The 24436-nt window shown below is 42.9% G+C and overlaps 1 protein-coding gene across 2 annotated transcripts in view; it reads right to left on the bottom strand.

Moving 5' to 3' along the window:
• TBC1D8 (TBC1 domain family member 8) overlaps nucleotides 1–23970 on the bottom strand; it is a 53823-nt gene extending 29853 nt beyond the window's left edge. The window contains exons 1-2 of one of the 2 annotated variants that reach the window (XM_089511418.1): nucleotides 23759–23970; nucleotides 14693–14848 (exon numbers count right to left, since the gene is read on the bottom strand). In XM_089511418.1, coding sequence (XP_089367544.1) covers nucleotides 14693–14848; nucleotides 23759–23885 — 283 coding nt within the window. In that variant the 5' untranslated portion in view covers nucleotides 23886–23970. The remainder of the gene's footprint in view (nucleotides 1–14692; nucleotides 14849–23758) is intronic. The other variant, XM_089511419.1, reaches the window with a different exon arrangement.
• Between the last annotated feature and the right edge of the window lie 466 nt (nucleotides 23971–24436).

The following is a 24436-nucleotide window of genomic DNA, read 5'->3' as shown; positions in this document are numbered from 1 at the left end:
GGGGCCAGTCTACAATCCAGGGTATGTGGCCTCTGTAACCTGCCCCTCCATACACACACAAACTGCACCCCTCTCTACCTTAACGAAGAAAGATTGAGAATCCTTCCTTGCCAGGAAGAAGCTTCTCCCTTTGCATCAAGTTACCTCTGGAACAACAAGTGAGCAGCTGGAAGAGCAGTGATTGAGAGGCCTCTTGCCTGCATTGGCCTTTGCTGCATGAGTGGCATGGGTGAGAGGCTTCTTGGTTGCTGGTCAGCCAGCTGCTCAGTTGCTGCTCCCAGGATGATCAGGTGCGAAGTGACAGAGATTGGTTACTTTGAATGTGCAGTAGAATAGTAGACCTAAAAGTAAGAAATATGCATTGGGGGGGGGGGGGTGATAGGGTCAGCACTCATGACAAAAGAGGGAGGTATGCCAAATAAATAAATAAATAGTTGGAAAAAGTTTGACAACCATTGGTGCAAATACATCCATAGTGTCTGCTGTAATTGCTTGTTACTGTTTCTTATGCAATAATAGTAAAATACAGATTGATCCACTCATGTCATCATTTATACAGTGCACCCGCACCAACCATGGGCTTGCCATCTGCGTTTCAGCTTCCGTGGATGGCAAGCCCCAGCTTTTTCAATGGAGCGTACACCCACTGATAATAAAGGGACTTAAGGGCCTGCATTTTTTGCTATCCATGGGTGTGTGTGTGTCCATCCGTTCAGTATGGATCCCATGAGGATAGCAAGGGTGCACTGTACATGGTTAATGGCATGTATTCTACCACCATGACAATCTGAAGGTGAATTATTTCTATAATCATACCCCATGATAATCCCATTTAGCCTCAGGCTTCAACAACAGTCACAGCAAAATATTTAATAAATCCCTGTAATGGCATTCTATAAATTGTTGTTGTTATATTTATTTGTATCCTGCCCCCCGCCCAAAACTGGGACTCAAAGGAACCTACAGTTTAAAAGCAAAGTACAATTGAAATCTACAAAAGTGACTTCAGACTGTAACTTACTGAGGTTTCATCTACACCCATGGCAGAATGAGATTATTTCATACTGCAAAATTATTTTGAATATTCTACATGTAAAGAAACACAAAATCATCTTGAAGTTTAAAAAAAATCACCACATACGAACATTAGAGGGAAGGGTTATCACTCAAGTTTTTCTCTATTTTATTCACTGTCTATTTGTGCAGGGAATCATTTTAAAAATGTGATTTCCCACCTACAATCTGGAATGGGGCAGTCTATTATACCATTTACAGTAGAGCACCTTTTTCCTAATGTATGTATACATAAGTATCACATAAACTCCACTGTGTCACTCTTCAGATACTGACACAGGAAAAAACGAAAATAAGAATGTTAGGATAAAATGGAAACCTATTTTTTACTTTCTCTTTTCACTTCAAACTAAACGAACATGTAGTACCTGAAACAGTATTAAGCATAGGGCAAGTTATAAAAGAAGGGAAATCTGGATTGGTATCTATGGACAAATATAGCCAGGGTGTGATCTGAAATTCATAATCTTGGATATAATCAATTTACCCCATGTTATGTGAAGAGTCCAACACTACATTAATATGGGGCATATGGGAATGTGCAGGAGAAGCCAAATATCAGTGGGAAAGAGAATGCAAAACAAGGAATGCAAGGAGGGATATAGCCCTACACTGTCTTAATGAAGGTTACCAAAGTTATTCCCTTCATAAATATCAGGAAAATATAATTTCTCTGGTGAGGCATGGGGCAATCTGCAAGATAAATAAAATATTAGTGAGAGAAAATTAGTGCAACACCAGGATTACTTGGACTGAAAGATATTGAGTCAGTTGAAGTACTGGAAAAAGAGAAAGCATTATCTACTCTTTCTGGGCCCTTAACATAAGGTACAGAGGAAAAGGAGAACTGCAGCAGATGGCAAGGTGCTAGGTCACATAAACACAATGAAGCCATAGTATTACAGCCATTAAAGATCCTGCACATTGCCTCAAAGAACACAGATGACAAACAAAGCTTTAATATCCACTTTCCTCTGCTGTGTTTCCCATAGAGAACGTCAATTGCTAGGGAAATTTTCCAGGAGTTAACTTCCTCAACAGGAAAGCTTTGTGATGGATCTTGATAAACACTATTAATCATGATAAGCTTTATACAAATACATGCACGCACATGCACACACGCACAAACACACACACAGAGTAGTAAAATAGCCTTTGCTACTTTTTCCCCCCTCAGGTAAAATGGTGCATGCTACTGCTAGGAATTAATAGAATCATAAAATTGGAAGTGGCCCCATGGACCTTCAGGTCCAACTCCTTGCTCAATGCAAGATCTCCAGTGAGAGCATTACCAGATACACTGGTGCCTCGGGATACGAAATGATCGGGTTACGAAATTTCCGGGATACGAAAAAGTTGGATTGGCAAAAACTGTTTTGGGTTACGAAATATTTTTCGGGTTACGAAATTCATTTCGGCGCGAAATTCAAATGCTGCAAAGTGCAGCTATAGGCTTTCCAGTGCTAACGGATTATTTTTCGGGTTACGAAATTTTCGGGTTACGAAAGTAATGGCGGAACGAATTAATTTCGTAACCCGAGGCACCAGTGTATTGTACACGTTTTGTGATGCTACATCTGCCTGAAATTGGCTTGAATAACAAAAAAGTCCAAATTAACAATATAAAAAGAAAGAAAAGCTACCGTATTTTCCGGCGTATAAGACGACCCCCAACTTTTCCAATTAAAATATACAGTTTGGGATATACTCGCCATATAAGGCTACCCCTCTTCCAATGCACATCAAATAAAAATTTAAAAAACATCAGATTTTATTTCAATTTGGTAATTTTAATTCAAATGTTTATGACATGCAAGTACTTAGCAGGAAAACTTGTTGTATACAAAGCTGCTTGGATTGGTCAGCTCTCCCTGCCTGCCCAGCCCTCCCTGTCTCCAACACTATCAGAGCGGTAGCACAAACACAGCTCTTTTTTCCATACCCCATGGCCGTTTTTGAGCTCCCCCCACCATATGCAGCAACCGCAGATTCTCCAGTCTGGCTTGGAAGTGTCAGCACCTGCCATATCAGACACCCCCCGGTGTATAAGACAACCCCTGACTTTTGAGAAGATTTTCCTGGGTTAAAAAGTAGTCTTATACACCAGAAAATCCAGTATTTTTCTCATATTCCACAAATTTTAGAAATACCTGTTTTGCAACAAAGTTTTCCAATTGAACTGTTTATGCCTGCATTTATGATGTTATGATTCCTTAGTGAAAGAGAGAAACAGTGTGTGTGTGTGTATGCGTGTGTGTGAAAAACAGAGAGTTTTTATGACAGGAAGAATGATTGAGAAGGTCTTATTCTCAATCACCTTTAGGCTCAAAATAATTCTTTGTTTATGTATATATTAAATTTTGCATTCTGTTTATTGATTGCTCTAACACTGTAAGCACATTTAAGTGAAAAGGATGGAATATAAATTTGAATTCAGATACATTTTAAGATTTATGCAGCAGGGTCTTTATCTCTGAAGAATGGTGGGTTGGTTAATATGTTTCTGGAAGCAACATCTGCAGACTGCCTCTGCAGTACTTAATTCCCTTCTCACTTTCTTTATGAGTCAAAACTTCAACCACTTCTCTTTGACTAAACACATTTCCACATTGTTCTTCTTTCATTTCAGCAAACTTTGACATGTTTTTTTAAAATCAACCAATCAGATCAATCCTTAATTTTCATACAAGAAAGGCTTTCAGATTTAGAATATGTAACATTCTACACACAGAACAGTAAAGTCAGCCCTTAGTATCTGGGGATGGGGGTTTCATTCTGAATCCCCACCACACAGATGGAAAAAAACCATGGGACCTCAAATCCCATGGTTTTCAATGGCAGCACATCCAGCCGCTCTGCCGCAGCCATGTGCACACACAGCCAATAGGGGCGTACCATTAGGGAACACTATTTTACTATGCCCTTGTATTTAATGGGACTTCAACATCCATGGATTTTTGTATCCACAAAGGGGCCTGGAAGCAAACCCCAGTGGATACCAAGGACCCACTCTATGTGATCACGAGCCATAAACAAAGCGGCAGTTATATACTGACAATCTGAATTCAGACAATTGTCTCCAAATCTGTGTTGTTTATTATCAACACTATGCACCACATTACTGTTATTTGCATGGAAAGGAGATAAAAGAAGATATACAGCTGTGTTTCCATGACAGTTCTAAGGGTGACTTCATGTTGTCCATCATAAAATCTTTTATACTTAAAAGATATCAAAATGCAGAATAAACATGTAATGTGGGAAATACAAAAAGTCAACACTAGTAACTTTTTATGTAGAAATCAAATAATAATATGTTCCTTAATGCTATCACCACTCATATTTTAAAGTGAAATAAAATATGTGCATTCTTCATCTCTCACATGACTGCATCTACACTACAGAAATAATCCAGTTTGAAACCACTTTAACGTTAGTGAATCAATGCTATGAAATTCTGGGAACTATCATTTTGTATGATATTTAGCCTTCTCTGGTGGATAGCTACACAAACCAAACTACAAATCCCTGGATTCTACAGCATTGAGCTATGGTCGTTAAAATGGTGTCAAATTTGATTATTTCTGCAGTGTGGATGCAGCCACAGTTACAACAAAAGAGTCTTCAATACAGCAAAAAATCCTAGGAATCTTGAGAATGTGCTCTCAAAACATGCCAGTATCATTTTTGCCTCTCCTTACTCACAATGAATGCAAGACAATCTCAGTGAATTTGCCCTTCGCTTTCAACAAGAAGGTCAAAGAAGCAGTATGCAAAAATCAATTACTCTGCTGAAGAGAAACAGTCCACCTGTTGTTTTCCTGAGTGCTATTGTCAATCCTATAAAACTCTTTCAGTGATGCTAGTAGCAGCATGTTATGGCAAACAAATATAATTTTTTTTTCTCCATGGCACCTTATGAGATTCTCTTTATGCAGCCACAGAAACGTTTTAGCTACCCACTGTTGATCAATACAACATTGATTCCACAAATATAAATTATAATCCACTAGCTAGTATAGTTATTATAGAATAGTATAGTACAGTATAGTAAAGTATCCTACTCTAATGAAAAAAAGCCCTCTGATTTTGAAGCTGCAATGTGGAAAAAGAGTTTGACAGAAAGCTAATGGGGAGGATGATGGAATGCAAAATGGGAGAACTACATCCAGAAGAAGCACATATGAAGGTAAAGGACAAATTCTCTTATACAAATGTTTATCCAAACAAGAAATCCAAGCACATTAGTAACAAATATAGTACAACAAGCAGTTCTCCCAAAGCCAAAGAAAACATAAGAGAAAGCAGAGAAGTAACCACATTAGAGATAAACCTGCACTGTGTTAATCAAGGATCTGAAGTAATTTATAGAAAAGAAAATCTGTAGCAGCATAAACCTACTTGTGCCACTTGAGTATGATTACAAAAAATAGGGGGCTTAGATTCTGAATCTCTTTCAGGTAGACATCAGAACAGAAGGACATCAGCTGGAAATGGAATGTCCTTCCAGCAGAATTTTGTTAATGGGACACACCACACCAGCAGAAAGTGCAGAGGAGCCTGCTGTCATTTTCCCTTCCCTCAGCATTTCCCCCTTTCTGCCCCTTGGAAATCTGTTATGGAGGGTTGATACACCCTTTGTATGTAGGTAGCAGTAGAAGAGGGGTAACTGGAAGAACTAGCAAAAGGGGCTCCCAAAGTTCCACCCATAGGGTCTGGTGGACTGCAAATCCTTCAGTACAAAAGCAAACCTCTTCATTTGGAGATTGGAATTGAGGGTCCAAGCCACTGACTTGTATAAACTGAAAAGTGCAGTTCTGAAAAGCAAGAACATGCTGCACCATTATGACATAAAAAAGCCATTTAAAAAGACTGTGTCTAATAGCCTCTATGGAGTCCTACTAAAACATAGCCAACTAATTTAGAGACTTTTTTACTTCAACCTGATGAGTCTTCAAGATGCAACAGTGGTTAATGGCTTGTGGATATAGGATTCTATGATACTTTCAAAACAGAGATAATTGTATCCTACAACATCTTCAATGCAGAAACTACACAAATGTACTACCAGTCCCTTCTCCTTTTGTGTCGTGTCTTTTTAGATTGTAAGCCTGAGGGCAGGGAACTGTCTGACTAAAAGATTATATGTACAGCGCTCTGTAAATTTACAGAGCTTTATAAATAAAGGTTGATTACAGTTGAGATACAGATAACTCCTGAATTATTATTCTTTTTCGGATAATTGATGCAAGGACAGACAATATATGTGGAGCCACATGTTTTTACCTTCTGAAGTTAACATCCAATGGAGTGTGTGCAGAAGCCACTGCTTTAGGGAAATGTATTGATGGTGTGAACTCAGTGGAATAAATAAAATAAAAAGTCACTATTCATAAGTGCTAAAGAGCTTTTGGGAAATAGAATGTAGGAGAAATTTTGAGTAAAACAGATAGCACTGCAGCCAGCACTGTGTGAACCCTGTGTCATCTTGGCCTCAGAGGGAGTCATCAGGCAGACCCAGCAACATCAGGGACTGCCTGAAGGAAGAGGCCCCTCCTTCCTCAACTGTCATCTTGGCCTCAGAGGGAGTCATCAGGCAGACCCAGCAACATCAGGGACTGCCTGAAGGAAGAGGCCCCTCCTTCCTCAACTGTCATCTTGGCCTCAGAGGGAGTCATCAGGCAGACCCAGCAACATTAGGGACTGCCTGAAGGAAGAGGCCCCTCCCTCCTAAACTGTCATCTTGGCCTGAGAGGGAGCGATCAGGCAGACCCAGCAACATCAGGGACTGCCTGAAGGAAGAGGCCCCTCCCTCCTAAACTGTCATCTTGGCCTAAGAGGGAGAGATCAGGCAGACCCAGCAACATCAGGGACTGCCTGAAGGAAGAGGCCCCTCCCTCCTAAACTGTCATCTTGGCCTCAGAGGGAGAGATCAGGCAGACCCAGCAACATCAGGGACTGCCTGAAGGAAGAGGCCCCTCCCTCCTCAACTGTCATCTTGGCCTCAGAGGGAGTCATCAGGCAGACCCAGCAACATCAGGGACTGCCTGAAGGAAGAGGCCCCTCCCTCCTAAACTGTCATCTTGGCCTAAGAGGGAGAGATCAGGCAGACCCAGCAACATCAGGGACTGCCTGAAGGAAGAGGCCCCTCCCTCCTCAACTGTCATCTTGGCCTCAGAGGGAGCGATCAGGCAGACCCAGCAACATCTTGGACTGCCTGAAGGAAGAGGCCCCTCCCTCCTAAACTGTCATCTTGGCCTCAGAGGGAGAGATCAGGCAGACCCAGCAACATCAGGGACTGCCTGAAGGAAGAGGCCCCTCCCTCCTCAACTGTCATCTTGGCCTCAGAGGGAGTCATCAGGCAGACCCAGCAACATCAGGGACTGCCTGAAGGAAGAGGCCCCTCCCTCCTAAACTGACATCTTGGCCTCAGAGGGAGCGATTAGGCAGACCCAGCAACATCAGGGACTGCCTGAAGGAAGAGGCCCCTCCCTCCTCAACTGTCATCTTGGCCTCAGAGGGAGCGATCAGGCAGACCCAGCAACATCAGGGACTGCCTGAAGGAAGAGGCCCCTCCCTCCTAAACGGTCATCTTGGCCTCAGAGGGAGCGATCAGGCAGACCCAGCAACATCAGGGACTGCCTGAAGGAAGAGGCCCCTCCCTCCTAAACTGACATCTTGGCCTCAGAGGGAGCGATCAGGCAGACCCAGCAACATCAGGGACTGCCTGAAGGAAGAGGCCCCTCCCTCCTCAACTGTCATCTTGGCCTCAGAGGGAGCGATCAGGCAGACCCAGCAACATCAGGGACTGCCTGAAGGAAGAGGCCCCTCCCTCCTAAACTGTCATCTTGGCCTCAGAGGGAGCGATCAGGCAGACCCAGCAACATCAGGGACTGCCTGAAGGACGAGACTTCTCCCTCCTTTGTCACCTTGTATTTTGTATTGCATTATGATTTTTACTGTACACCGCTATGATCATTGCGGAATAGCGGTCTATAAATAAAACATATTATTATTATTATTATTATTATTATTATTATTATTATAACTGATGATATCCTAAAGCAGTACATCTACTATAGAAGCCACCTGAGATGTATGTATGGTAAAGCTGCATTATTTTATGTTGCTGGGCAAGGAGTAGGGAGCCAAGTGTTTAAATGCTCCCCAACAATATTCTCCAGCACACACAGTACAAAGCTCCTATATCAGGGAGATTTAGGCTTTTTAAAGTACAGGTTAACTATTCCTTAACCAAACTGCTTGAGGCCAGAAGTGTTTTGGATTTTTTCTGGATTTTTGAATATTGGCATATACATAATGAAATATCTTGGAGATGGGACCCAAGTCTAAACATGAAATTAATAGGAACGTTGGGTACTTACCGTGACACGTTCATTTCCTGCAGAGAAGGGTCCTGGCATCCTGTAATCTGGGTTTAGCTCCTCCTATTTGCTCCTGTAGGCAGGGACAATAAACAAAAGACCGGCCCCTATATAGGGAGGAGCTAGCCCCCCTGAGCCTCAGTCAATAACAAGCCAAGCGACTAGTAAGGTAATCAAGGAACTGAACTTCAGTAACCTCAGCTAAGGGTTAACTAGAACACCTTAGAAAAAACTAGTCCAAGAACAAACAAGAACTCAGAATACCAATCCAGCAACAACAAGAAGAACAAGGCAGGTCCACCAAGAGCCAGGCAGGGTCGGAGGCCGCAGGCAGCACCCGGGTGGGCAGGATGCCAGGACCCTTCTCTGCAGGAAATGAACGTGTCACGGTAAGTACCCAACGTTCCTTTTCCCAGCAGAGAGGGTCCTGTCCTCCTGTAATCTGGGATTTACAAAAGCCCTCTCGAACTGGGAGGGAGGTGCTGCTAGGAGACTGTGGCCCCCGACACAATCTGTTGGAGGAACCTCCTTTCAAGTGACGCCCCAGCGGACTGAGACACGTCCAATTTGTAATGTCTTATGAAGGTCGAAGGCGACTTCCATGTGGCCACCCTGCAAATATCTGACAGGGAGGCGCTAGTGGTCAAGGCCGCAGGGGTAGATGCACTCCTGGTTGAGTGCACCATCAACCCCTTGGGTGGAGTGAGGTCAAGAGTTCAGTAGCTCTTTTGAATTCAAGACCTGATTGACTTACTCAGAGTCGAGACTGGTATCTTGCACCCCAAAGAGCCCAGGCGAAAGGGAAGAAACATCTCAGATGACCTAAGGTTGAAGTCCTTTTGATGTAGATTTAGAGGGCTCTGCACACATCCAATGTGTGCCAGGTCTTTTCCAAGTCCTTCTTAGGACTGGGGCAGAATGAAGGCAGGAGAATGTCCTGTGACACCTGAAAGGCTGAGTTGACCCCAGGCACGAAGGTAGGGTCTGGACGAAGGCACACTGAGACAGGCCTAAAAATACACAAGTCTTTACGTACCGACAGGGCCCCAGCTCTGACACCCATCTGGCGGAGGGAATGGCCGTGAGAAAGATGACCTTGAGGGAGAGGTATTTGAGGAATGCCTCCCAAAGGGACTTGATCGGCCCAACCGTCAGAGCCTCTAAGACCATGTTCACATCCCAAGATGGAAAACGATGTCTGGTGGGCAGGCCCTGTTGGAAAACTCCCCTCAACAGCCTCTTAATGTGAGGATGGCTGCCATTCTAGCTGCTCTCGTATGGAGCAGAAACGACGCGATGGCAGACACCTGCCTTAAAACCATGATAGGTCAAGTCCCTTCTTAATGTCATTTTGGATGGACTATAGCAGGTCAGCCACTGAAAACCTGAAGCAGTTGATGAGAACTTGCCCAAGCAGTGGATTATGTGATCAATCAGAATAGAATCTGATCTAATCTGGACCTATGGCAGCTTACAGCCTATCTCTGATTACCTTGTCAACTGGTTATAGCAATGAAGGTGATATTAAGGTGATTTCATTTGTAGTCATTAAGACTTACCATTCTGAAAGAGGAATGTTAATGTCTGACTTCCAATTAAAATTTCAAAACAATGTGCAGTTCTTTACTGGGACATCTGTGAACCTGTGTAAAATAAGACTAATCCCATGGTTAGGCACAGAAGACATTGGATTAACCTTTATCTCGCAGACATTGGTGAGTCCATGTAGAAGCATAGATGCACTCTGTGTTAACAGGGCATGTGGTCAGAATTAAGTCTGATTTCATCTGAGGATGAACTAGTCTAGAGGCTTCAAAAATCACCCCAACTCCATGTAGCAGGCTATCCTCAACCTGTATGAAGGCTGAGGGGTCTCTCGGCTAAATGAACTGCTGATTAAGGAGACATGAAATGGGACCAGGGGGCTTGGCAAGGATAGCCCTCTGGTATCTAATTTTGAGGAGAGAGTTTTCTCCACAAAAGGAATCTGTCAAAGGAACACAAACCTAAATTTAAAATAGTATAGTGGGCCCTCAATATGTACTGGAGTTGGATTTAGGACTTTGCATGGATACCAAATCCATGGAAGCTCCAGGCACATAAAATATAATCACACAGTAAAAGGGAGTCTCCTATATAAATAGTAAAATCATAGTTTGCTGTGTCGTATTTTTGTTTGTTTTTTTGGAATATATATATATATATATACACACACACACACACACACACACACACACACACACACACACATATTTACAAGCTGTGGGCATATAGGTGGCTGGTGTAAGTCTCTATATGGAGCTGTATGGTATATTAAATCTGAGCATTTTTGCTAGCAGAAAACAAGGCATAGGCACTAGGAAATCCATTTTTCAAGCCCCAAAGGTAGTAAACAATGGCGTTGTTTGGACCAGACCATGCCATGAAACCCCAATCAGGGATAAGACACTCACCCACACAGCAGCTAACCTTATGACCATAAAACCATAGAATCATGGAGTTGGATGAGACCACAAGGACCATCAAGTCCAACCCCCTGCCATGCAGGAAATCACAATCAAAGCATGCCCAACAATATGCAAAGGAATTTGTAGCTTCCTGAGACAACTAAAAGAAAGAGATTGGCAGCCTGAACCTTCATGGCCTTGAGCCCAATTCATCATATGCAAGACAGACCTTGTTACAATAGGCCTATCCAGGGCAGGGAGCAGTAGAATGGCAAGCCCATCAGCAGGCATTCTTATTTAAAATGTAACTATCTAGACAAGGTAAGAGGCCATTGTGGTCTTTGTGGCAGAGTCCTCAGGGCTCTGCAGGATGTCTGAATAGGATTTGAAGCAACCTCTTAGCAGAAAAAACTGACTATATTGTTTTAAAACACTCATGGAAGAACCATCTCATGGAAGAAACTGTGTTATTTTTTGTTTCTTCCCTTTAACAGACATCTCTCCAAGAAAGAAGGGAAGGCAAGGAGAGCCACATCTTTTGAGGCTAGCTGACTGAGGTGCACTGTTTTATAACAGGAACATAATCCTTTTGCCACTCAAATGGAGTTTGGTTGGTCACCTTAATCCAATATATCTCTCACCTCATATGAGATGTTCTTAGCAAAGATCCTCAATGCATGTAAGCATTAGAGGTTTGCTGAGTGACCAGAGACCTTCTCCTTGCTTGAGTCACCCTGTTTATAGGCATTTAAATGAATCTGTATTGTTAAAGCTTATGCTCTTAATGAGAAGTGCTATGGCTGACAACAGTTTGTACAAAGGAGGCAGAACCATGTGCTCATCCTATGTCTTTGGCTGTTTTACCTAAGGCAAAAAAGGCTCTGGACCTAATGGAGACCCATGAGGAGGCAAGAAGGGTCATCAAGTGGCTTTATGGCTAGCCCCTCCCTTGAAGAATTAGTTTCCAGGCATCTTCTCTGGCCTGGAAAAAGGAGAGGGGGTGAGCAGAAACAGCACAACTCAAACCTCATGTGCTAACAGTAATAAAATGAACACCAGAAAGGTTAACCAGTATCTCTTGTAAATCTGAGCCCCCAGCCCTGTTGCTGTGGGGGCTCTCCCCTCCATGCTTTGCCCCATCAAGGGAGGCTGCCTGGGCAGTAGCTTCTTCCAGGCACTGAGGAAACTGCTCCTGGGTTAGCAGTGACTAAGATCATTGCTAATCATAGGTAGATAGCTGCATATGGCCTGTAGTGTAGCCCTGATACTCACAGGGCACTTTGTTTTATTTATGTTTAAAACAGCCCCAACCTCAAGCTGGGGTTTACAGCTTAGCCCTTTTAATTTCAGGCAGGCTTTATAGTAACCTGGCTGCATTATAGAAGCTAGCTTGGTCCTCAACTCCCTCCCACTTGCATAGGTAGCTGGGAAGGGCAGAGGGACTGATGTGGGACATGGCTCTACATTTACCTGAGGTAAGTCTGTGCCCTGAGAAAGGATAATCTCTGATGGAAAGGAGAGGCCAAGCACTCAAGCTGCTCTCTCAAGAGTGCCACGCTTTGGGGCAGCCAAACAATTGGGGGTGAAGGGAACTCTCCACCCATGATATCCACAAATGGTTTACCCCTTTTTGTTGTTGTAATTTTTGGGGAGGGAACACAGGAGGATTTGTATCCATGTGGTCTCTCCAAGAATCCTTGGGTTGGAAGAGATCCCAAGGGCCATCCAGTCCAACCCCATTCTGCCATGCAGGAACTCTCAATCAAAGCATACCCGATAGATGGCCCTCCAGCCTCTGTTTAGAAGTGGGTGGCAGAGGCCATGCTCTCCCTGGGGAGGACATGAAGCCACTTTGTGCTTTGTTGTGGGATGCTCTGTGGCAGCCAAAAAAGACCATTTTAGAGTTGGAAGCTTCAGCTCCTGCTGGGCCAATTCTAGATTCCTTTACAGCCATGTGTCTGTGCAACACAGAGGAGGAATCCTCTGCCTCCTTACACACCATCTCATTATAAGAATTCAAAGGAATGTGCAGGAGCCCTGGCAACACCACCATGTGTTTCCCAGACTGCAAAAGGACCCCCCACACCTGTTAGGGTCCTGGGTGACATTGGGGCCAGAGATGGGAAGGAAGGGGGAGACCAAGGGTTAATGCCCCCATCTGCCCTCCTGGCAGAGTCCCAAACCTTATGCTAGGCATAGTGCCTGCAATGGCCATGGCAGAGGCCTCATGGCAATGCCTGCCCTGAGCGAGGGCATTAGATCTGGCAAAGGTTTTTTGGTGGCTAGAGAGAGAGGGCCCCTGGTACTCACCGTTCTCCTGTGACTTCTGGCTGGCTTGCCTCTCTGACCTTGGCCATCTCAGGCTGTGCAGAGGTGATGCAGAGAAATCCTTGCCATGGCTTTTGGCTGGCCTGTCCTCTGAACTCTGGCTGGGCAGAGATGCTGAGGAGGAAAGTTTCCATGACTTCTGGCCAGTTTCCTCACAGATCCCTGGCCTTAAACAGGCTGGGCAGCGGTGATGCAGAGAAATCCTTTGCCATGGCTTTTGGCTGGCCTGTCCTCTGAACTCTGGCTGGGCAGAGATGCTGAGGAAGGAAGTTTCCATGACTTCTGGCCAGTTTCCTCACTGATCCCTGGCCTTAACAGGCTGGGCAGAGGTGATGTGGAGAAACAGAGACATGGAGGGGATACCCCTCACCATCTCTTCCCACGGCTCCCATGTGCTGCAATGCTGTTTGCAGAAATCTCCTGTGCTCCCACCATGAAAGGGGGCAGCTTTGGAGGAAAGGGAGAGTCATTGGCAAAGCCAAGACCTTTCTCCAATCCTGGGAGCCCTTGCCATTTTAAGTCTTCTTCATGCTTCCAAGGCTGTAGTAAAGAAGCTGCAGAGCAACAGCAAACACATCCCAAAGGGTCTCCCTCTGAAGCCAGCTCCCTCTGTTGAGCTGGCAGACCCTGAGCTAGGGAAGCCTGGGTTAAGGATGGCCCTTCACCCATGCTCTCAGGGTCCTCTGCCATAGCCACCACCAAGGAAGGGGGGAAAGGCAGGAGAGAGGAGAAGAAGGGAAGGCCAAGAAAACTCTCAAACCGCTTTCGCAGAAAAGGAAAAACTTTGCTGGCTCGAAGAGAACATCCTGCTAGGAGCATAGGCAGGAACAAGACTGAGGCTCAGGGGGGCTAGCTCCTCCCTATATAGGGGCCGGTCTTTTGTTTATTGTCCCTGCCTACAGGAGCAAATAGGAGGAGCTAAACCCAGATTACAGGAGGACAGGACCCTCTCTGCTGGGAAATTATGTTTCGTATGCAGCTTATACGTATAGCCTGAAGGTAATTTTATTACACAACTTTTTAAATGATTTTGTGCATGAAACAAAGCTTGTGTACACTGAACCATCAGAAAGCAAAGGTTTCACTGTCTCAGCCACCTATGTGGACAATTTTGGATTTTGGAATATTTCATAATTTGGAATTCCAGATAAGGCATACTCAGCCTGTATTATAAAATTCCTTACAACGCAGCTGAGGTGTGTGTGCGTGCGTGTGTGTGTATCTTCCAACATGAAAAGGCAATGTAATGCTTTTTTCAAATGACTCGGCTCAGGCATTTTTACTGTTATGTCAACATTTCTTTATATTACCTCAGTCCACAAATGTTATAAATTATATTGAACTGTTAAATAAGCTCTTATAAAAAAGCAATGTTATTAATTTGGGTTACCTTCAGCACCTCTGACATGCAGACCACAACATGCTCACACTTTAACTTTTGTGTGGTATGCAACTCACCAGTGGCTATGGCCCAGTAAAGTTCTGATCCAGTCAATAACTCACCACATGCTATGGCAGAGTAAGTAGGTGATCCTGGCACTTGCAGCAAAATTCGAAATGGAGCAACACGTGCGTTAGAATCGAGCACAGCATCCAAAGCACCTACTAGACGACCTGAATGACAGGAACAGAAATGCGTATTAAAAATGAATGATTCACTTGCAATACAACATTAATCCAAAATTGATTTACACAAAAGAAATACAGACGGAAACAAAGTCATAAAATAAAGTGAATGAGAAAGACCAGTTATGTGTCAGGTTTACATGTTTTTGTCAGACTGCAGTGTTACATGTGAATCAAGTTTTTCAAATTTTGATAAAAGTTTGAAATCCAGTGTTCCTCAGTCTGAACATACAGACCTTGTTTTTTTAAAAAGTTGTTTCTACTGAAGATATTAGCCTAATAAACACTGGCTCTTGAGATGGATCAGTCTTAACACATTAATACCACTCAAGACTGAATTTCATTCAGTTTCGGGGGGAACTGGGGTGGAGTGAATAATTTGTACTATTTGAGCACATTTTACCTGTGTAAGTCATACAGCATTACTACTTTTTGTGCTTTCAGTTTCTGTGATAAAGTATTTAACCATCACCAAATATGTATTTAACCTTAATCGGAATTAATGTCAAACAAGTGACTGGAAGATTGCAGGCCTTGACACAGACGGAACAAAAATGCAAAGCAATATGCAAACATTTGGACTAAGGTCTAATGTGCACTACAGAAATAATGCAGTTTATTTAAATAACGCAAATCCCAAGATTCCGTAGGACAGAACCATGACAGTTAAAGTAGTGTCAAATTGCATTATTTCTGCAGTGCAGGTGCAACCTAGAATAATAGTTTTTAAAATAAGATCATCGGTAACTATTTCCAACTTATAGCATTAGTGTATCTGCCTTGACCTAGCATGGCATAGTGGAGACCAGGGTCTGAATCCCCACTCAAAACCCACTGGGTGACCTTAGGCTAGTCACGAACTCTCAGCCTCAGAAAACCTTATGCCATAAGTCAGAAACAACATGGAGGCACACAACAACAACAACAACACCAGCCTTTTTGACCTTACAGGTTGTGCATGAGGATGTGGGCTGAGAAACATCAACAATGAAACAGCAGAGAAAGCCACACAATTATATGGATTTCCCCTTTCTTATTATATTTAATTCCTATTTCTCTTTCTGAATGACTGATCTCATCAGCCAGTTCCTCATTTTATTTTGTAATTTTAAACATCCTATGGTCTTTATACTATTCACTGGCAAATACTGTAGAATTAATTTCTCACTGGCCATTTCATATGTTTTTAACTAGGAAATTAAAAAGACATATAAATGGTTCAGTGGATAAGCAATTCTAGTGAACAGAACCTGCATTTCAGTACAACTGTTTTAGTTTTCTCTATGATCCTTGTGTAAAGTTTACTAATTATGCCATAATTCTAGTGGCATACTCCTAAACACACACACACACACATACACACTCACATATATACACACTGCACGGGGGAAGGAGTGTTAGTGAGAGGATAGTAGTATGTCAGAAAATTAGTAACTGAGTTGGTGCTCAGCCAAGAAAAAACTGCTTTTGGTGATAGGACATGCAGAGCAACACTTTCTTAACATGTAAGTAAGATGAAAGTTCAACTGAGTTGAGTGATGCTCAATCCCAGGTAAGTGGAAAGAACTGCAACTACAGATTAGTACTGTATCTGTCTAATGTAATGCCGTACATCATGGAAACAGCCAGTACTAGCGTCTTCCCATGCAGAGAAGACTGGGTCCAGTAAGATCTTGCTATTGCATGTTAATGATTAAATTACAGTATTTTAAAAACTGCCAAGAATTTTGATACTACATTAACAAGAGTTCAGAAAAATGTATTTGATTATCCATATGCACATGTCCTGTAGAGTCAACAACAGCAGCTGTAGGGTGTAATGTGTATCTAAAAAAACTTGTTTGCCTTAATTAACCTCATTTATGTCTTCAATATTGAATATTACATCCTTAATATTCAAGGCAATTGAAAATATGACTAGATCTCTAAGACAAAATTCATGCAACATAGTGTATAACCGAAATACCACAAACCGTATTTTGGAAATTGCACTGAACACAAAACTATTATTTATACAAATTCTACTCTGACTTCCTTTTTCTTAAAATCAAATCTGTTTTGTACATTCATTTTAAAATAAGTGCCTTTACATAAATCAACAGAGAAAATATTATGTTCAGACTCTGCAAATGCATAGGCAGCCTCTACTTTACAGGAACATGCATATGCTACATAACCACTTGATAATGTCTAGCTGCATTTAGCTATTGGGTGAGAAAGCTATCTTTGCATGTGGTGTGTGGCAGAAGGGGTGATATATGCATGCAGCTGAAGCCAGAGAATAAATGCATGGCTGAAAATGCCTTTGAAGACTGGACTGGTGGAAAGCAACTGGGCTATAAGTTGAGAAGTTCCCAGAAAGTAAGTTGCTTGCACCTCACTGGTTAGCTTTAGAGTGACAATCGACTTACTTTCACATCAGAACTACACAGAGGCTTACTTTACAGGATTGTTGTAACAATTACACTAAAATAAAACACTAAGATATAAATCTGATTGCTAAATCCTTCTCTAATGTTCTTTAAAAATTGTAATTCATTACAGTGTTTAAAATGTTTTATTTCACAATAAAAGCTCATGTTTTTTTTAATATCAAAAGTAATGAGAATAAATATTTTTTCAATAGTTAGGTTGCAGTCTTATGCACCCCTGAAGGTGCCAGATTCTGTGTGATTTTGAAAGCTAAGCAGGGTCAGGCCTGTTTTAGTACTTAGGAGGGAGATCATTAGACAATATCAAATGCTGTAGTCTATAGCAAGAGGAAGGCAATGGCAAACCTCCTCTGAATAAATCTTGTCAAGAAAACACCATGATAAGATTGCATTAATTTGGAGTTGACTTAAAGGAATATAACAAAGACCCAGAGAACAGAACACAGCAGGAACTGTAATGTAGCATTAATGCTTCAAAACCATTTGCCCTTTATTTGAGCAAGTCAAATTTGACTAGTCAAATGCCCAACTCTAGACTAAATGCATGGACAGCAAAAAGACCCCTCACCACCAAAAAAAGAAAGAAATCACACACAAAAATTACCATTTGCCTAGGCCCAATCATAGGTAGGTCTGGAAGAGGGCCATCCAGTCCAAACCCCTGCCATGCAGGAATACACAATTAAAGCAGCCCTGACAGATGGTCATCCAGTCTCTGTTTTAAAAAATCCCACCACACATCAAGGCAACATAGTCCACTATTGAACAGCTGTTGCTATCAGGAAATTCTTCCCAATGTTTAGGTGGAATGTCTTTTTCTGCAGTTTGAATTCACTGCTCTGTGTCCTAGTCAGTGGCATTACTGCCCAGGGCGTCACCCGGGGGGGCTCCTGTGGGGGCAGAGCCAAACGGCCTCACCCTCTCACCTCAGTGCCATGCACCACTATACTCTTGAGTAGAACAGTATGTGGCAGGGAGGTGGAGGGTGCGCTGTACTCTCCTTTGTTGCCACACACTGCTGTACTCATAAGCAGAATGGTGTGTGGCGGGGCTGCGCTCAACTAAGTGTCATCCCTCTTCTGGGGTGTCACTCGGTGTGGTTTGCACCCTCCTTGTGATGCCATTGGTCCTAGTCTCTGGATCATCAAAAACCAAGCTTGCTCCATTCTCAATATGACATCTCTTCAAATATTTAAATATGGCTAACATGTCACCTTTTAACCCTGCCTTCCCCAGGCTAAAAATACCCAGCTTCCCAAGCCACTCTCATAGGGCCTGGTTTCCAGATCCTTCCTCATTTTGGTCACTGTCCTCTGGACTTGTCCGGTTTGTCAATATCCTTCTTGAATGATAGTGCCCAGAACTGGATACAATATTCCGGGTAAAATCAGACCAAAGCAGAACAGACCATACTCACTAACAATTCAACTTAGGCAACAATCCTATGGTCCTAAGTCCATAAACTCCTTCTATCCCAGGTCTTTGGTGAAACCACTACCATTCCAGTCACGGCAGTGGTTTCCAGAGTGATCTCTTTCTACTGGTCAGACTCAGAACTCAGACCTCAAAGAACTAAAAAGACTTCTGGAGATGTGATGATGTTCAGGGAACAGGAGAGATATTCTGGATGCAAACCTGTATCAGCCTCTAACAGGGAAGGAAATTTAAATGTAGCTATACATTGTGGTTTGGATCTTAAAACTATTCAGACATCAGAAAGACTCCTTAGATTACACTATTTTTGTTGTTATTGTTGTGCACATTCAAATTGTTTCCGATATACAGCTACCCTAAGGTGTACCTACTATAAGGTTCTCTTGGCAAGATCTGTTCAAAGGAGATTTGCCTTTGCCTTTCTTTGAGCTGAGAGAGTGTGACTTATTATAGGGTTTTCTTGGCAAGATTGATTCAAGATTTGCCACTGCCTTCCTCTAAGGCTCAGAGTATGATTTGCCCAAAATCAACCAGTGGGCATCCATGGCTGAGTGGAAATTTGAACCCTTCTCTCCCAGAGTTCTAACCCAACAGTCAAACTACTATACCACAATGGCTCTTGTTATAAAATATGAAGCTTCAAAAAGCAAGCTTTGAAAAAAGTTTAAATTTAAAACTCTATAATAATGTCTGTTGTGATATATTTCAAATGTATCACAACAGACATTATTATAGAGTTTTAAAGAGTTATAGAGATTTAAAGAACTGTATCTCACATATTATTTACTGCCAAGTTCCACCCCCACCCCCACCCCCCACCCCCAGCACTTTATGGAACTACCATTTTATCCATACTTAAATCTGATTTCAATTGCAGGAAGGACTTTGGACAATATATTGTATTTAATTCTCTGATCTCCATTAAATAATCTCAATGGTGAAAGCAGTCATTCAGATTATGACCTTTTGAACAGTGATTTTCTGAGCACTGTGTACCACACTGGCATATCAGAAATAATTTCATTTAGTGCAGTTCATGGATTTCCAAGTATATACACACAACAACAACAACACTTGGGACAATGAATATTAGGAGCACATATATGAGACCTCACATAGGATTTCCTCAGTACGAATTATGTTTAGTTTCCCTCAATAACTGTTCAAGGGAAAAATAAATGAATGCTTTGCTGGGGAAGAATAAATATGGATCTGGGAGAAATGAATTTAGGAGTCTAGCCAGAGCATGAAATAATTGTTTTTCCCTATCATCTCATATTTTCCCCCTAACATTTCATATATTCATCTCAAGCTGAAGCTATCTCAATACTATCAACTCTGTAAGTTAATTCTGCACAGTGTGAAGAAATAATATGGGTAAATATTTGCTTTGTCAGTTCATTTCTATAAACATCTAAGCAGATGGGAAAAATCAATGCATAGCATGGCACTGAAGAAAATTTTGGGTCAAGAATGGGAAGAAGAAGTAATTTTAGGGTCTGGTGCTCAACCCACCACTGCCTTGGAATCAGTTTATAACCCTGACTGAGTGACTTGTTTGCATTCTGTGAAATTGTTCTTGTACTGCAGCAACAACTGTGCAGGCAAAGGACTGATCAGTATTTTAGGGCTCAGGCCGCCACCACACCTTGTACTCTCTAGCTTTGTCATGACCTTTGACTCCAGTTGAACATTCAAATTCCTACAATGGGCAGCCAAACAACTCCATGAAATTTGCAAGTAACAAGCTGGGATAACAGCATTCCTCTTTTGTTTTTGCCTCAGTATCTGGTGTTCAGAAGGCTTCACTGCCATTTTATTACCAACTGGAATTGCTATGATCAAATAAGTAGTCACTGAGACTTCACATCTTGGTTACTGCCAAGTACACTACCTGGGGTGACCCTTGAAGAGTGACCAAGAGCTTCAGATGCTCCAACATGCAGCAACTAAACTGTTAACTGGTGCATGGCACGATCATCATATTACTGAGAAATTGCCAGTTTCTTTCTGAGTCTAATTGAGAATGTGGGGTTTTAATATTAAAGCCAGTGTGGCGTAGTGTTGAGTGTTGGACTATGACTCTGAAGAGTAGGGTTTGATTCCCAGCTCAGCCATAGAAGCCCACTGGATAACCTTTTGCAAGTCACAAGCTGTCAGCCTCAGGGAAGGCAATGGCAAACCTCCTCTGGACAAATCTTGACCAAAACCCCCCAATAACAAACAAACCCATGAAAGGTTTGTCTTGGGGTTGCCATATGTCAGAAATGACTTGAAGATAAACAACAACAAACAAATAGGTGTGGCCTGGCTACCTAGTTGACAACCTGCCTCATTATGAACATGTCCATCTGCCAAGATCTTGAAGGGAAGCCCTCTTGAGAATACCAAAACCTGTGCACATGAAAGAAGGCTTTCTCCAGCAGGGCTGTAGAATTCAAATTATGTTAGTCTGTAGAATCAGTATGTAGAAAGATCTTCTAGCACTTTTGAGACTAACTAAAGAAAGAGGTTGGCAGCATGAGCTTTTGTAGACTTGAGCCGACTACCTCAGATGCATCTGGCTTACCACTCCACTAAATGCATCTGAGGAAGTCTACAAAAGCTCATGCTGCCAACTTCTTTCTTTCAGTTAGTCTCAAGGGTGCTACAAGATCTCGCTACAGTCAGTAGAATGTACTCTTCTCAGAGGCACAACCAGTTTAAGGGAGCAAAGACACATCTCTTCAAACTGACCTTTTAAACTTTTTAAAATGTTTATTGGCTACTTTTATTTCAATGGTCTTATTTGTGTATTTGCAGTGATGTTTATAATGGTTCTTTATTTTATCTTTATTTTATTATTTATTATAAATTGATTTTAAAACTCTTTTAATTGTAATATATTTAATTCTTTTTAAGGGGGGGAGATATTGTAATTTTATGTACTATATTGTATGTGGATGTTTTAGTGTGAGCCGCTCTGAGTGTCTTGCTACAGAAGAGTGGGATATTAATAAAAGTTTTATTTATTTTATTTATTATTCTATGGTTCACTTTGTTTTTAATGATGTTGTTAGCTCCCTTAAGTGGAAAGGCAGGGTGGGGAAATCCAGTTAAATAAAGATATGGGGTGGAACAGATAGGAGGAATGTTGGGTGCTGCTTAAGAACATGGTGGGAGCGGCATGAGAGAATGAATCCGTTTGCAGCTTTCCCACTTTGTTCCCTGCTGCATGCAACCATCCAACTTCATCACAATGTAAATCCAGACATATAGAGTATTAGGGTTTTATCTGTTGGGCACGAATCCTCACTCTGAAGGGCCTGTCTGAGGTTTCAGGTAACAGTACTGTACATGGCTGTTATTAAATAAGTCTGGAAAACAGCCTAGGAGAATAACTGTCTGGAGTGCTCAAAAACATTGTTTTAAAATGTGGCACTGGCACTTCTTTTTTTCTGGCTTAGGGAGAGATGAATAATTTGACCATAACAGCACAACACATTAAGAGTCTACACCAGAGTTGCACCTGCGGCTGTCCAATATTGGAAAAGGCAAAGAGCGTGGGACGCTACGACCAATAACTTCCAATAGGAGGAAATATTAAGATAATTAAAAATACAGAAAACCTGTTTGAACTCGAGATATGCATCCAAAACAATAACCGAGACATTTTTAAAATTTACACCTCTCCCGAACATCAGCTTTTTCCTGATATCCAAAACAACTCATTCCTTAAAGAAAAACATAACTCTCCACAGTTGTTTGGATCGTTGGTTACTCACCATCTATATTTAGCCACCATTAAATTAGCTCCATGAAAGCAGCGCTGCCTTAACCACTACTTTTTACTTTACTTGTATCTATAACAGAAATCGCAAACCACAAATGCAGTAGCACTCCTTTATCTTAAAAAGTATAGCAAAAGCCAGTGTTTGTCCCTCACAATGCCCACCACCGCCTTGTCCGTATTGTTCCTTATGGGGAATTCCTAACTCCAATTGCCTCTTGCAAAATACCACTTATTTCAATACCTCTTGCAAAATATCACTTATTATGCTCTGTGTATGTCACAGCCTGGCTGAAACATATACTATCCCTCTCCTTGGCTCAGTGTTATCTCAAAAAGTTAAGTTCCAAGGCCTTATGAAGTGTCTGCTTTACATGTTTCCTATCTTGACCCCTTCTCCCCCAGAAACAGCTGTTGCAGCAGGCACCTGAACAATAAGTCCTGTTCGAGGAGTGCATTTTGAATGCAATAGCCTTGGCAAAGTAGCCATAATGGGCTTTCCAGGGAACTGAAGCCTTTTATCCTCTGCCAAGGCAGAGAGGGGGGTTTCTTCTCTTCCCCTGCTATGCCCCTGAAATCAAAACCCCACCCCAAAGGACAAAAAGAAGTGAAGAAGACAGGAGGAAAGTGTAGTGTAGTGCATGGTGCAGTGTTGGACTAGGAACCTGAGAGACCTGGGTTCAAATTCTGGCTCTGCCATGGAAACCCATTGGGTGACCCCCTGGGCAAGTCACACTCTCTCAGCCTCATGACGAACCAGCTCTGAAGAAACCTGCCAAGAAATGTCTTGAAGGCACACAACAACAACAACAACAACAACAACAACAACATGCAGGCCCCCCTCCTTTTAGGTAACAGAAGGAAGAGCCTTGTTTCTTCCCCAGCAGAAGCAGAAGGACTAAGGGCTCCCTTCCTTCCCTTCAGGGAAGTTACTTCCTCCTCAGTTTCCAGTCCGAGGAAAGGGGGCTAAAATAGCCCTCCTCACAAGCAGAGGCGTCCTCCTTTCCCCTGGACACGTCCTCCATTTCAACCTCCCAAAAAGGTCCTCCATTTTGAGCATGACCAAGAAGCAAGGGTTTTGGCAGGGCTTTAACTCTTTGTCTGGCTCTCTGCTATGGAATTCTGGAAGTTGGAGTTTGTTGTGGGGCCCAGAATTCCATAGCAGAGAGCCAAACAAAGAGTTAAAGCGGTTCCAAACCGGGTTATTCTCCCCCCAGTGTGGAGGCAGCCCCATAGCCCCGAACCGTGGCGTCTGTCCCCCACCGGTGAATCGTCCCCCGCCGTCTCCGTGTCCCCGTCGGCGCTGGAGGATGAAGTATCCGCTGCTCTTGTGGGTGACCCAGAGCTTGAGGGCGCTTTTGAGGAGCACCTCCTCGGGCTTCAGCCACATCGTTGGTGGTGGGCCTCCCTCCCTCCCGACCAGGGCTCCCGCGCTCTCACATCGTCCTCGGCTCTCTCCCCAGGAGCCACCGCCACCGCCACCGCCACCGCCACGGCCCCTCTCCCTCCCTCCTCCTCCCCGCCTCAGGAAGAAACAGAGTCCTCCTCCTTCTCTCTCTCTCTGAGGGAGGCTGCCCAGGGAACCTGGCCTGGACGCCTCAGGAGGAGGAGGAGAGGGAAGGAGGAGAGGGGAAAGGAAGCCCCGGCCTCCTCCTCCTCCTCCTTCCCCCTCGCAAACACACACTGCTCCACACACACAACAACCACACCGTTCCTCCTCTCCCAAAGAGTTAGGCCCGCCTCCTGGCCTCAGGCTTCTTCGTAGTAGCTCTGACTGGGATGGAGGGGCCCAGGCTTCCTCATAGCTTTGGGAGTAGTATTATTAGTATTATTATTCTATATGTTTATTTGAAGTCAGGGATGGAGGGACAGGTTTCCTCATGGCTTTAGGATTATTATTGTTGTTGTTGTTGTTATTATTATTTATTTGGAGCCAGGGAT

This window comes from Sceloporus occidentalis, unplaced genomic scaffold, assembly GCF_023333645.1.
Source record: "Sceloporus occidentalis isolate IW3139 unplaced genomic scaffold, rSceOcc1.0.p SCAF_2, whole genome shotgun sequence".
Classification (NCBI taxonomy): domain Eukaryota; kingdom Metazoa; phylum Chordata; class Lepidosauria; order Squamata; family Phrynosomatidae; genus Sceloporus; species Sceloporus occidentalis.
This window is presented reverse-complemented; position numbering and strand designations above follow the sequence as displayed.